Source organism: Capra hircus, chromosome 13, assembly GCF_001704415.2.
Source record: "Capra hircus breed San Clemente chromosome 13, ASM170441v1, whole genome shotgun sequence".
NCBI lineage: Eukaryota > Metazoa > Chordata > Mammalia > Artiodactyla > Bovidae > Capra > Capra hircus.
The window spans coordinates 52,138,825-52,152,469 of NC_030820.1; the positions used below are offsets into that span (position 1 = coordinate 52,138,825).

The window sequence follows — 13,645 nt, forward strand, 5'->3', positions numbered from 1 at the left end:
CTGGGCAACTGCCGACCTGGGTATTCATCTTCAGTGTCATATCATTTTGCCTTTTCATGCTGTTGATGGGGTTCTCAAGGCAAGAAGGCTGAAGTGGTTTGCCACTTCAGTAGGAATATTTATAATGGGGGAGGATATGCATATGTGGGACCAGGGGATATGTGAGAAATGTCTGTACTTTTTGTTCAATTTTGCCATGAATCTAAAACTACTCTAAAAAATAAAATCTATTTAAAGAGAAAGGAAAAGAACAAAAATAAGAATAATAAGGATTGCTACTCAAGAATGGTATATAGGATTCGGTAAGATAATGGATGTGAAATATTGAGCACAATATCTGACAGATAACAAGCACTCAATAGATTTTCAAGAATCCTTAGAACAGTAACTTACAGATTTACCCTCTCAACGAAGGTTAGATATTACATTTTTTTTTTAGTGATTCCAATTGGTCACTTCATTCATTCATTCATTTATTCATCTACAATATCATTCACTTCTTTGGTCTTTAGTGAATATCTATGAGTACTTCATCTACACCAGACACTGCTAAGTGCGGAGGATGCAGGGCTGAAGGAAACCTGGTTTTTGCCCATGACAAGTACTAGTCTAAGATGGGGAGCGATGACCCAGATGACTTTAAGCCAAGTGGTCTAAAAAGACACAGTGAAGGGAGTCACAGATGAAGGAGACGCCAACTGTGTTTGGGTGCAGCAAGTTGGGAGGGAAATGGAGAAGGTTTCTCAGAAGAGGAAACATTTTTCCTGGAGAGCACATAAATGTATGCATGGAAATGGAAAGAAATGGATCCTTTCCTGTATAACAAACTGCAGGAAAACATACTGACAAAACAACCACCTGCTCTGTGGCTGGTTAGGCTCCTGAACAGTTCCTGCTGGTTTTCACTCCAATTTCAATTTCTTCAATAGATATAGGGAATACGTACTTTTCTTGAATGAATTTTGATATTTTGTGTCCTTTAAGGAATTCATTTTATCTAAGTCGCTGATTTATTGACAAAACGTTGTTCACATATTCCTCCATATCCTTTAAATAGCTGTAGCTTTTCTCATGATATTTGTAATTTGTATATTGTTTAATTTTTCCCAGTCAACTTGGCTAGAAATATATCAGTGTGATTCATTTCAAAAAAATCGCTTTTAGCTTCACTGGCCAATGGGATGTTTGCATAAGTGAAATGTATAATTTCAACTTTTGACTTTCAGATTGTCCCCTCAATGGGAAAGAGGGTGCCCATCGATTTGCCTTTTCTTCCTTCCTGCTGGACAACCTGCGGCTTTTGCCTTGAGCTGTAACAGTCACCTGGAGCCGGTAGGTGGAAGCTACATGTGGAGGATAACAGTGAGGTAAGACAAGGAAGCCTGTGTCCCTCTGTTTCCCTTGGCTCTTATACAACAGCAACTAACGCCCATCCTGTTTAGGACCCTGGCCGTTTGGGTTTCCCTGCTGTGGTCGCTGAGCATAGATCCTAACCAACGGAGCAAGACCACCTAATGTTGGGGTTCAGTCAGCAGGCCCACTACATCTCACAAGTCAGTACCACCTCTAACTTTAAGTCTACCATAAATAAATGTGGTGCTGAGGCCTTGGCCTGCTATTACTTTGTTTTATTGTTAAATTCTTCAGAAGCCAAGTTGCAGAGGGGTGTTTAGCTATAGCTCTAAGACACATGTGCTTGGGGTTGATTAGAAATTCTACATGGACTTTTCCCATTACACCTTAGGAGATTTCCCTGAGGATGGAAACCCAAAGGCAGGGTCAAGCTCTTGTTGATTTTTCATCTCCCTGAGAGAGACTGGCAGAAAGGACGCACTCAGCAGACACTGGCTGATGCTTGACAGAGTTAAGGTCTGGGACAGGCCTCATGGAGATGGGAGGAAATGGAAACCTCTGGATTTCCTTGTTTCTGATAGAAACCAGAGCAGAAGTATGTCTATTTAACCCTGCCCCTCCTCTCTCTGACCTGGAGCCCAGCCCCAAGGGGCACTTGAGAGAGGGGCAAAGCTTCAAAAGATGAGACAAGCTTCCCCCTCCACAGCTCAAAGCCTGCTGTCCTGCAGAGAATGGGAGGCCCAGCTGCATTCAGACACCAGAAACGGACCCTGGTGAGAGCTCTTGACACTGGGAGCAAACATGAACACAGATTCTGATGCTGACTGCCCACCTGGGGAACTTGAATTGGGCAGTTAAGGCTGGACCAGGTTGAGATAAGAAGGGAAAGAGGAGGCAGCTGGGGCAGGGCAGTGGAGCCCACAAACGGAACTGGCCTCAAGCCATCACTATAGAACCACACTTCCAGTGCAGTTCGAGGTAGGGGAGAACTCGGGGGGCCCAAATCTGGGGGACACACAGTGCAGAAAGTCTGCATTATCACTCCAGCCATGCGGTGGGCTTCCATGGCCAGACTACATCAGCACCAGTGAAATGGAACTTTATGGTTTTTCTCTAAATTTCCTCTCTCCCTGCTCCAACTCTAATGGATCCAGCAACAAAAGAAGAAGGAGGAAGTAAGAGGAAGGCATGGACAGTGCTTCCTACAAGCCTGGGTCAGGCCTGAGTTGAGCATAGGGAAGAAACTTTGAGCTGGATGTGAGGCTGAAGCTTCTGTTTAGATGGGACTGGTCCTTTATGTCCCAACAGTGAGGCATGTTCGCCAAAATGAGGTTAGTCAGCACCGGTGACGGAAGGCTATGGGATCTGCTTGGGGAAATTTCAGGGGGCACAGACTGAGGAACCACGAGAGCATGTGTGAAGGTAGAGAAGGTTCCTGTGGAGTTAGCATTGCTTTGGCTGCAAGAGGAGGAGTGTGGCACAAGTTGGGGTGAACCCAGTGTGAGCAGAGACCACGACCCACAGCTGCTCTGCAGAAGTTCCAGTGAAGACTGACGTCCCTTCTCACTCTGATGCCCGTAGAGGGTCCTGGAAGGGTTCACTTTGCCCCACAATGTTGGAACCTGCCTAGACAAGTCACTCCCTCCCAAGGCAGTCAATCGATTTTTGGACATCATCTTAGTGCAGTTTCCTAAACTGACTTGAAATGTCTCCCTAGTTTTGCACCTGGAGCCACAGGGAACCAGCCCACTCCTTTTGGATATTGGGACGTGGGGAGCACGGCTTCCCCAATGCCATCCCTCCTCCAGAAGGATATGGCCCCAGCCCCACTGTCTCCTTCTCCACCACCTTAGGTGAAGCAGCAGTCTTGTAGAGTCAGTGCTATGTGATCACACTCTTTTTAATATTTGTTTTGAGGGTAGTTGTGAGTGTCACAATGGATGGCTAACCATCATACCCCCCACCTCCACAATGACCCGGGGGAGGAGCAGGAAAGTGCCAACTGCAGGCTGGGGATCAGCACACAGTCCAGACCATCTTCTTCCGCAGTATCCATTTGTAGAGTCGCTGGGTCAGGTGCCACTCCGTGCCCACAACATTGAGGGTATGAGGGCTGAGCAGGGCAATGGGGCTCACACACCAGGCAGCATCGGGGAGAAGCTCAGGGAACGTGCAAAAGTGATCAAGTGATGGGCCAGGGTGGAACCAGCCCAGCCTGGCAGCAAGGAGGGGGTGTGTGTGCTGGAGGCTGGAGTTCCGGATCCAGGCCACCTTGGGGGATGGAGTGAGTTTCCCAGGCTGGATAATGAGTATGGCAGGGGCTCACTCCACAGGCAAATCCTGCCTGCTCCGTGTTCCCAAGTTTGTATGGGGCTCCCTGGGCCCTTCACTCAGCCACATCAACGGACAGCATGGCCTTGATCGCGGGAAACTTGTTGCAGGAGAAGTTGGCGAGGAGCTGCTTGGTGCCACTCCGGGTGGGCAGGATCTCAAAACGCACGCGGGACCGCTCTTTGGGGCGTAGCGCTGGCACGCTGATGGGGAAGGGCAGGAGTCAGTGTGAGGCCTCAAGTCCTGCTCTGGTCGAGGTCACTGCTCCTTCAACTCCCTCTAGCTGCCACCCTGGGTCATCGAGCCCCTTCAGCCCTGGGACCCTTCAGTGGGGAAGGTAGGGGTCCCATGAGCTCCCAGATATAAGGACCAGCTTCAAGCACTGAAGACCTGGACTTCTCTTAAGTTCAAGTTTGGTGAACCCCTAAACCAAATGCAAGTGTGCATCCTATGGGCAGATTCCCAACTTCAGAGGCTAGCAGAGTTCTGTCTACCCTGCCTGGGGTTCCAGGGAGGTCCCTCTGACCCCCTCCCGCATCCCCTACCAGCCCTTCAGTGTGGGACTCACTCGATCTTGAGGCTGCCCAGCAGCAGGCCGCTGCCCTCCACCATCAGCACGCAGTCCTTCACCGGCTCATCCAGTGGGTTGGAAAAGAGCATCTGCACGTTCACAGGCTTCTGCACCCGGGCCTCGTCCAGCACCTGTGGGGAGAGGGCTTGACAGAGTCAGGGCTAGAATGCTCATCTCATCTGCCCTTGAAAGCCGATGAGGCGGTGCCTGAGACTTGGTCATGGGAAAGATATCGCTGGGGACAAAGGAAGGGAGGACCACTTGGTTTAGTCCTCCTAAGCGCCAGTGCCATCCATACAGGGGGTTCCTAAGAAATTGCTGTCATCCCCAGGCTACAGACAGGACACCCAAGCCCAGAGGGAGAGGCGGCAGGTCGCAGCAGCTGAGAGCATTTAACTTCCCAGCTGGGTTCGTGGGCCCTTTCTCAGTTCATCTAGGGAAGGGCAGCCCCCACTTCCCAGACATGTGGTCTGCACAGGGTCCTTTATCAAGGGGCCGGTCAGAGAAGCAACCTGGACTATCTGTTTGCTCCCAAAGATGAAAGCTTGCACTCCTGCTAAGAAGCAGCTAAGCCTGGGCAGATGCGTCATCTCCCTGGGCCTTGACCCCCTCCCTGATAAAGAGGGCTCATCCCTCCCCTCCTCCTTCCTTGGACTAGAAGGGAACAAATGAGATCATGGATGCAGAAGAGAGCACTTTGGAAACAGAAACCGAAACTAGGTGATGGGTGGATTTTTCTTTTGAGGATCTCTAGAGGTAGCTGCTTTTTGTTCATTTGGTGTTCCTTTTTGTTGTCACCAATTCTCCCTGCCACCCTTTTATAGTAATAAATCTGCAGTTCAGATTGACTCAATAACTGAGAGATTTCTGGTCCCAGAGCTGTTTTCTCTTCTTGCTAGACTTTGCAATGCCTGCCAATAATTTGTGCATAATTGCAATGTTTTAGAGACCATGGTCTATATCACAATTTCTCCCATGGAACTCATTTAAGTGTATGACATGATTTGAAGGGTGAAGCATAATTTTATGCCATTGGGACCCAAGAATATATATAAATGTTGTCATATTTTTCACACTGATATTCAATTTGAGACTTTCCTATATTTGTTTTCCTTTCTTTGTGGCTGCTTACCACTCTATCCTATTGACCTAAATCTATACATACACCCAAAGAAGAGGATAAGAGCCACCCCAGAAACCTGTGTCTGTTATTGTCAGGCCAATGTGAAGGACCTCAGCCTTTGAAATAAAGTTCAGATTGTATGATCTGGTTCAAAAGTCCTCAATGCCTACTCCCAATCATAAATAAGACAACAGGGTGTTGCCCAAATTATTATCTTCTCATACAGATCACCCACGTGCCCTGCTCTGAGTCAGCTATGCATTAATTCATTCAGTCATGATTAGATCGTCTTGATTCTCTGAAGGCTAAAGTAAAGGAGAAGTTGTGTTAAGGGCAAATTCATACAAAGATGTCCAAGAGAAGAAAGGGCAGATATTTTTTTAAAAGGATTAAATAATTTCCAGGCTGCGTGTATTCTGATTTCCTTTTAAAAGATGTTAGATTCTCTTGAAAGATGAAGCTGATTTGATCTAAAAGATGGAAAGCAAAACTTTGAAAAAAAGAAAAAGCTATAAGCAAGTTTGAGGATACAGGATAAGGGAATATAATGGTGGAGAAACTAACTTTATCAAACACTGATAACTTCCACTCAGAATGTTTCATTTCACAGCCTCAAAAATGGCAAACGGCACTTGCTCCCTGTCATTCTACAGGAGTGGGGCACGATTCTTGGAAACACCCTAGGGAACAGGAGAGGCTTCTACAATCATGGATGAAAACTTGCTGGGTGGGAAAGAAGGCAAGCCCAGAGCCCAGAAGCTCTGTTTGGTCCTGCTCGTGGAGAAGCCTCTTTCTGTTTCACAACCACTGTGATGGGCCTAGAACAGGCGTGGCTCCGTCTCCCTAAGCTTGGAGAAGATGGATCACTCTGACCCCCATTCTGAAGCACAGCCCAGACTAACAGGACAATGAGAGAGCTCTATTTCAGGCTAGTGTCAAGGAGCAGGCCCTGGGTCCCCCTGCCCTCTGTCTGACATCAGGAATCCCCGAAGCTGGGGTGTAGCTTAGGGAGGGTGGGACGAGGGCAGTCACGAGTTACTCTAGAAATCTGGGGCTAGGGATACTAGTGACATTGTGATGGAACAACAATAACAAAAAAGGCAATTGCTGTCTAGACTGCTGGGGCAGATGGTGCTGCAGACTTGTGAGGAGTCTGACCCATGAAGTTCCCTATGGGGTCCCAAGGGAAGACCCCATCTCCTCATCCACTCATCTGCCTGTCCTTGCCTGCCAGCCCCTCATCCCTAGATTTGTGCCGTCTGGCTCTGGCTGCCTCCACCCTGGGCTGAGGTTGGTGTGTGTAGGGACAGGCTTGGAGTCAGCCCCATACTTCTAGCACCAGTGCTGAGGAAGGGACAGAGTGGCCCCAAGTGCCTCCCACAGACCTGTGAGAGCCCACATCCCTGCCTTCCTGAGAGGGAGCCTGGGAGCAGAGCCTGCTGCCAAAAAAATGAAGCATCCTCATTGTCAACTACTGGGAAGATGCTGCTGCTGGGTATGGACTGGCCAGATGTCCTGGAAAGGGCCTGAGGTCTAGCCCTTGCTCTGGCAGTATTTGGCAATTCTTTTCTCTTTGGATCTCAGTTTACTCATGTGTGAAATGGAAGGGCATGAAAGCTTGAGACCAGGTTTCTAAGAGTCTACACTTCTGTAACTCTGGGGTCTAGAGTCAGGAGATGCATGTGAGTTATGCCCATTTCTGATTTGCTCTACAAATGTGTCTGGGGGCTGGGCTGTGGGTTTCCTGAAGGCAGGACCCAGCCCTTGAGGTCTTCTGTGATTCCTGAGCCTAACACAGCCCAGGACACAGAAAATGTTCAGAGCGAGTGAGCTGAAGAGCCCTCCAGCTGCTCCTCAGCTGGCATCCCCAATGGGTCTAGAGCTGCAACCAAAGAAGCCGCAGGGCAATGTGCCCGTGGATCCTTCCAGAGAGGGAGCAAGGGCATGCTGTGCTGCGCCACTGGCAGGATCTTAGTTCCCTAACTGGGGGTTGGACCTGCACCCTCGGCAGTGACAGCATAGAGTCCTAACCACTGGACCACTGGGATCTCCCAAGGACACTGCTCTGAGCAGAACCCTTGGCTGATCCTTTTGGCAGAGGCTGGATCCGAGCTGGGCCCTGTGCTTGGCCTGTCAGCAGAGAGGGCTTTCCCTTGGTCTGGGAGGGCTGGGCTAGCATGGAGCAGTGTCCCTTCAGCCTCCCTTTACCTCAAGGGTCAGGGTGGGGTTGTCCAGGATGACGTCCCTCTCCACCACCACCTCAGGCTCGTCAGTGACCTGGCACACGGCTGTGGCCCGGATCATGTTGTCCGCCTTCAGGTACTTCTCGTACTGAGCATATGTGATCTTTACAGGGTGCTCTATTTCTGGAAGAAGAAAACAGGAAGCAGTGTGAGAGGAGGGGTTGGCTTCTGAAACCTTAAAAGCTGATGCCAAGCCGAGTCAGTGTGGGCTGGCTGGGACACCTGAAGCCCAGGCTTGCCTGAGTCCTCCCTGCTGGGCCCTGGGGGAACACCTGCCTGCTCCACACCAGCTGCAGAGCGGGGGCCCTGAGACCAGGATGCCGGCTGGCTGGGCGGATTCCAGGAGGAGGAGCTCACGGGGACTCAGACTTCCTCCCCATCCTGGTAAATATCAGAGAGCAAATTTCCATCTAAGGAGCAGGGAAGAATATGAGTATTAACTCATTGCCAAGTAAAGAAAACAGTAATGATGGCAGCATGATAATAACTAGCAAGGGAAGCCAGGGCCTGTCTGCATAAGAGCTTGGTCCTCTCAGGTGACCGTATAGCCTGGGATCCTATTGCCACAGCATCTGAACCACCACCCTCCTTCTGGTCTCTCCAGCTTCTAAGTCACCCACATGCACCAGTCAGGTGGGCTTTAGAAGCACTTTCCCCCAAATCATGTCACTCTTCTTCTGTGTCACCTGAAAAATCTCCTGTGGTCCCTCGCTGCCTCAGGAATAAAGTTCAGACCCCTCAGTATGGCCCTGTGTCTCTCTCTTCCTCAAAAGAATGTTCCTTCCCACAGTTCTCTTTGTCCTTTTGACAACACAGGTGCCTTACCACCTCCATGCTCTGAGTCACAAGGTCCCCTCAGATGGAAAGGCCTTCCCCAGCTTTTCTCCATTTCTCTGGCTCCTCTCCAAGCTTCAAGGCCCCTTTTTGACTCACTGGGCAAGCAAGCGGGGGCCTTGCCTGCCTTTGGGTGCTCTCCCCCTTCCTCATGCAGTTATGTTAGGTGGTTGGGGGGTGCCCGGCACCCACAGGTCACACACTCCCTGAGGTGAGGCTGTAAGGAGGGAGCTGTCTCTGCTTTCAGCACTGGAGGGATTTACCCAGCCTGCCCCAAATACGGAGACGACAGGCCCTGGCATCAGCTGGTCCAGCTCCCTTGAACAGTGAACCCTGAGGCTCAGGAAAGGAGGGAGACTTAACAGGGTCATCCAGAGAGTAGGTGATGATGTCAGGACTCCAAGACCACTTTGCCTGCTTCCTCCTGCCTTCCCATTTAACTCTGTTGCTTCTTGCAGAAGTACAGCTTTTTAAAAAAGCATTTCCCTCACATAAATTATTTTTGGCCTACAAAAATAGCTCTTCCCTTGAGCTTTGAAGGTAAATAACAGCCAGCCTTTGTTATAGGGAAGATTTCTGCTCAGTTCTGCCAGAAGACAGGTTGCTAGGGGATGCTGCCTCTGACAGGTGTGACAGCTCTCAGTTTCTCTGCAGACAAAATCTTTTCAAGATGGGCTGTATAAGTAATCAGTTTTTATTAGTTCCTTATGTGAAGCAAATAGCCACCCCACCCTTATTAATCTGCTTTGTTAACTCCAGACTTTTCATAACAGCTTGAAGGATTTTGCCAACTTGGGCACACCTGCCTTCTAATCCTTCCACAGCCCCAGCCTCTCTCTGCTCCACCTTGTTCCCCTCCCATCTGTGCTATCCAGGAGAACCAACTCACTCTTCCTCCCAGAGGCTCAGGCCTCCAAGAAAACCCATCACTGTCACTGGAAATCAAGGAATTTCACCTACCCACTGGCAGCTGTGAGGGAACACTGGTGGGAATTCAAGCCCTCGTGGTATATTGCAACCCTTCTAGGGTCAAAGCCAGAAAGTGATTCACTGTGGGATGGGGGTAAGGTAGGGTGGGAGCTGGAAAGAGGATGGGGTCGCAGCAGTAAAACCGAGAAAATGGGTGGTGGCACTGGATTTCACATCAGGAAGTCCGGGACCAGGATCTGGCCACCTACTAGCTATGACGCTTAATCTTTTAAGTGAATCACAATCTCTCCAAGCCTCAGTTTCTGGCTCTGCAAAAGGAATGCTGAAATCTGTCCTTGTAGAAGGTCAAATGTGATGGTGCATAAGAGCATATAAGGAAGCTCTCTGCACACTGGGCAAATGGTATGTAAGGGATACTGCGGTTTGTCTTTAACTGCCAAAGTCCTTTTCCTTTCTCCTCCAGGGCATGAAAGTGTTTTGGTTGGCACACCCCCACTGGTGCTGCTTACCATGTGCTATTTCCTTCCTTAATCAGTTGATTTGGTTCCAATAGGAACTCTCCAACCCCAAGAGGATACCAGCTACCATGAGTGTGTGGCATCCCAGCAGCCTACAGGTTGAATTACCTTCTTCGGGATTCAGGGATTTAGTGACAGAGTCCTTCCACACCTCGTGTACGAGAGTGCCGTTATAGACGATGGTCCAGGCTGTCATATTCACTGTCACTGTCTTTGCATCGCTTGTTAGGTTTTTGAGTATTAGGATCAGGTTGACTTCTTTGCCCACGGCCAGTACACCAGCGACCTTGAACCTCCCAGAGATGCTAGGCTCCGGTTCGTCTCTTGCCAGGCTGCTTGCAGATGTTGCGCTAAAGGATGCTCTGGGTTTAAGTTTCCTCAAAGCCTTTTCAAATACTTGTCTTTCCTGGCTGGAACCTGTGTGGTGGGAAAAGAAAGAAGTATCTCAGAGATGCAGTGGCAATGTGAACAAAGAGCAGTTCCCTGCCTGGAAAGGCGGCCTGGAACTAGCCCTGGTTCTGCTGCTTGCACAATGATTCTAATCCAAGCAAGGGTCTGACCTCCCCCAGGTCTCTATTTCATTCTCCTTAACATGAGGCTCACAGCCCAGCTCTTCCAATCAGCTCAAATTTCCATCAAGCTTAGGGAAAGCTGCATAAAATACATAGCTTGATGTTTTGCTTAGGTTAATTAGGTTAGATCCCTTCCTTCCTTCACTCTCTCCATCTCTCCCTGCCTCCCTCCCTCCATCCCTTCCTCCTTCCCTCCTTTCTTTCTTTTAATAAAATGTCCTTTGTGAGACTTAAAGAACAAAGCGTGTGTTAGTCGCTCAGTCATGTCTGACTCTTTGCAACCATGGACAGCAGCCCACCAGGCTCCTCTGTCTATGGAATTCTCCAGGCAAGAATACTGGAGTGGGTTGCCATTCCTTTCTCCAGACTATCTTCCTGACCCAGAGATTGAACCTGGGTCTCCTGCGTGGCAGGCAGATTCTTTACCATCTGAGCCACCAGGGAAGCCCAAAGAACAAACTGATAATTTAAAAAATAACAAGTCTGAGCTTAAAAAGATTAGAATGAGTTCATAAGTGAGAAAACTATGATTTAGAATTACCTCACTGAAAAAAATTCCAAACCACTTTATCATGTTATTCTGCTTTATTTCTAATGATGCTTTGAGAATCGGAGAGTGGAACTTTTGTCTATGTCTGTTGACAAGAAATTCTCACAGTTGGTATGGTTCCAGGTTATGACTAGTTTAAATTGTTGAGAGTTCAGTTTTCAAAAACACAAAGGCAGAACCAGAGGATGGGTTAGCCTTTGTTGCGGGTGCTGCTGAATATGATACTATAAACAGTCCCCAGAAAATGGCCAAGATCATGGCCAAAAAACCACGGCTCTTGGGGCACTAAGAGCTGATAACCAACTCCAAGCCTCTAAGCCAGGGTAGACCACACAGGGCACATAAGTCTTCTTGCCTTGACCAGAAGATAGACCCACTAACAAGGAGAAGATGTTGACCTTCCAGTAACATGAACAGAGAAACACAAAGAAGAATGACCATGTTTACGCTCCTGCCCCTAACCTCCCCAACAAACCTGTGAAATTTTAAGATGACTTATTAGAAGCACTTTATCATTTAGTGAAATCTTTCCTATAAGTTACATGTAACAACTGGCAGAGACCCCAAAGACATCTAAGCACATCGCGTTAGAGTTAAGGTCCTAAAGAGGAGGAGTGTCTGGTCCAAGTAGTTGGTAATCTGAGAATTAGGGGTGGAAAGAGGGCCAGTCCCCAGAAGTCTAGACCTGAAGTCTAGTAGTTCCTCCCACACACCCTACTGAAAAGAAGGCAGGCAGCCAAATTACCCGAGTTGATAGCTCCTGGTGGGCTGGGTTCCTTTTGGTGCCTTCCCATTCTCTAGCCGAGCTGTAAATCCACACCCAGGTCTGATGGCTGAGCAGGGAGCTGAGCCTCTGTGCCCAGAACCTTGAAGCAGTTGTGTTTGCACAATGAGGCTCAGAGCCTAGATACCTATATAGGTCACCTGCCAGGCTTACTCAAGACTAAGCTTCCTGCTACTGTTTTTTCCTTTGGTGTTGCTGTTGCGCAAATGCTTAGCAACCCATTTTATGGGCTTTTCCTCCCTCAGGCCATCAGACACAAGCTAGCATCATTAGGTAAGGGAGAATGGGCAACAACAGGTGGGGTGATCAGTCCTGCTGTCACACAAGGGCTGGGGCATTGCCAGGGGTCTGGCGGGGATCTCTCCACCTGGCTGTGGCCCCTCCTCATTGCTCAGGAGGTTTGGCTGGGACAGCCAGAACCCCCAAGAAGTGGAATTAAGGTGTGACACTCAGATAAGGGGCCCCACAGAATCATACAACTGTATAGGCAGTGCGTTTTAAAAGTCCCTTTGGGAGGTCGTTCTGATGAGGCTGCAGACGTTCAAGTTGATAAAAATCATCACTATTTATTAAGTCCTCACTATGGGCCAGGCACTGCCCTTGTTACTTTCTATACACTGCTGCTGCTGCTAAGTCACCTTAGTCGTGTCCGACTCTGGGCAACCCCATAGATGGCAGCCCACCAGGCTCCCTCGTTCCTGGGATTCTCCAAGCAAGAATACTGGAATGGGTTGCCATTTCCTTCTCCTTCTATACACTAGCTCATTTAAATTCCATTGAAGAGAGGCCTTGCTCTTCTCATTTTACAGGCGAGGAAGTGAGGGATCAGAGATGCTAAGAATCGTACTTGAGGTTGCACAGCTATAAGGAGTAGGGCAGAGTTCACCTCCTGCCTGGGGTTATCAGTTCCTTGGCTCCTACCCTGGTTTCTACATCAGAACACTGTTGAGAATGCTTGTCACACTCAAGCCTGACCCCCAGCCTGTGAGCTCTGGAGGGGCAGGTGCCCATCTGCAGGGTGCTTCCTGGCCTCCTGGAGTTGAGCATGAATGGGCGCTCGGGGAGGTCTCAGTACATGTTTACTGACTGAGAGAAAGGCCATCTGACCCCAGTGGGAGGAATGGGCTGCAGAACTACACTGGGGTCTAACGGAAAGCACCAATCTCATTACTCTGGTGCCTCCAAAGGACCCACACCCAGCAGCTTATCCACCTGGACTTGGAGCCTACCCCCCTACTCAGCTTTCCTCTTTTGTATACGGCAGCCAGCAGCAGCAGCAGCCATCCAGGGCACCGAACTGTGGGGTTTACTTTAGGGTGCACATGGGTACCTTCTCAAGAGCACTTTTCTTCACACCTCAGAACCAGCAGTGAGGACCCACTAAAGCAACTATTTCAAAGAGTTTAGAGTGACATGTTGATCCCATTAAGGAGTGACTGGCCTGCTAGAGCAAGCATTAATTCACTTTGGCCTATTTCTAAAATGAACATCACCTTCAAATGTAGAATTTTGTCACTATTGAGATTCCTCAGAGATATTAATTTGCTAACACTGAAAGCAACTTCTGAAACAGAGCAACACTCATAATTTGTGTTAAAGGTGGCCTCCTACCGACTAGGCTTCTAGGTGACTTTAAGGGGATCAGCACTCAAGTGGATGGTGACGACTTCAGGGACTCGGGCATTGTCATGGTGTAGGAGGTATCCCCACCTCATCTGGCTTTCAGGGAGCCACTGAAGCAGACAAAGCAGTCCCCATGTCTCTGGGGACTGTCCGTTTCTTTTTTCAGAGGATGTTTCCTGCTTGCGCTTCTTGGAGGCAAGGGGAGTGGACTGA

The 13,645-nt window shown here is 49.1% G+C and overlaps 1 protein-coding gene across 1 annotated transcript in view; it reads right to left on the reverse strand.

The window, feature by feature from the left end:
- TGM3 (transglutaminase 3) overlaps positions 3,236-13,645 on the reverse strand; it is a 44,001-nt gene continuing 33,591 nt past the window's right edge. Inside the window, exons 10-13 of the mRNA XM_005688225.3 lie at positions 10,012-10,320; positions 7,587-7,744; positions 4,253-4,386; positions 3,236-3,887 (exon numbers count right to left, since the gene is read on the reverse strand). Of these exons, the coding sequence (XP_005688282.2) occupies positions 3,740-3,887; positions 4,253-4,386; positions 7,587-7,744; positions 10,012-10,320 (749 nt within the window). The 3' untranslated portion in view covers positions 3,236-3,739. The remainder of the gene's footprint in view (positions 3,888-4,252; positions 4,387-7,586; positions 7,745-10,011; positions 10,321-13,645) is intronic.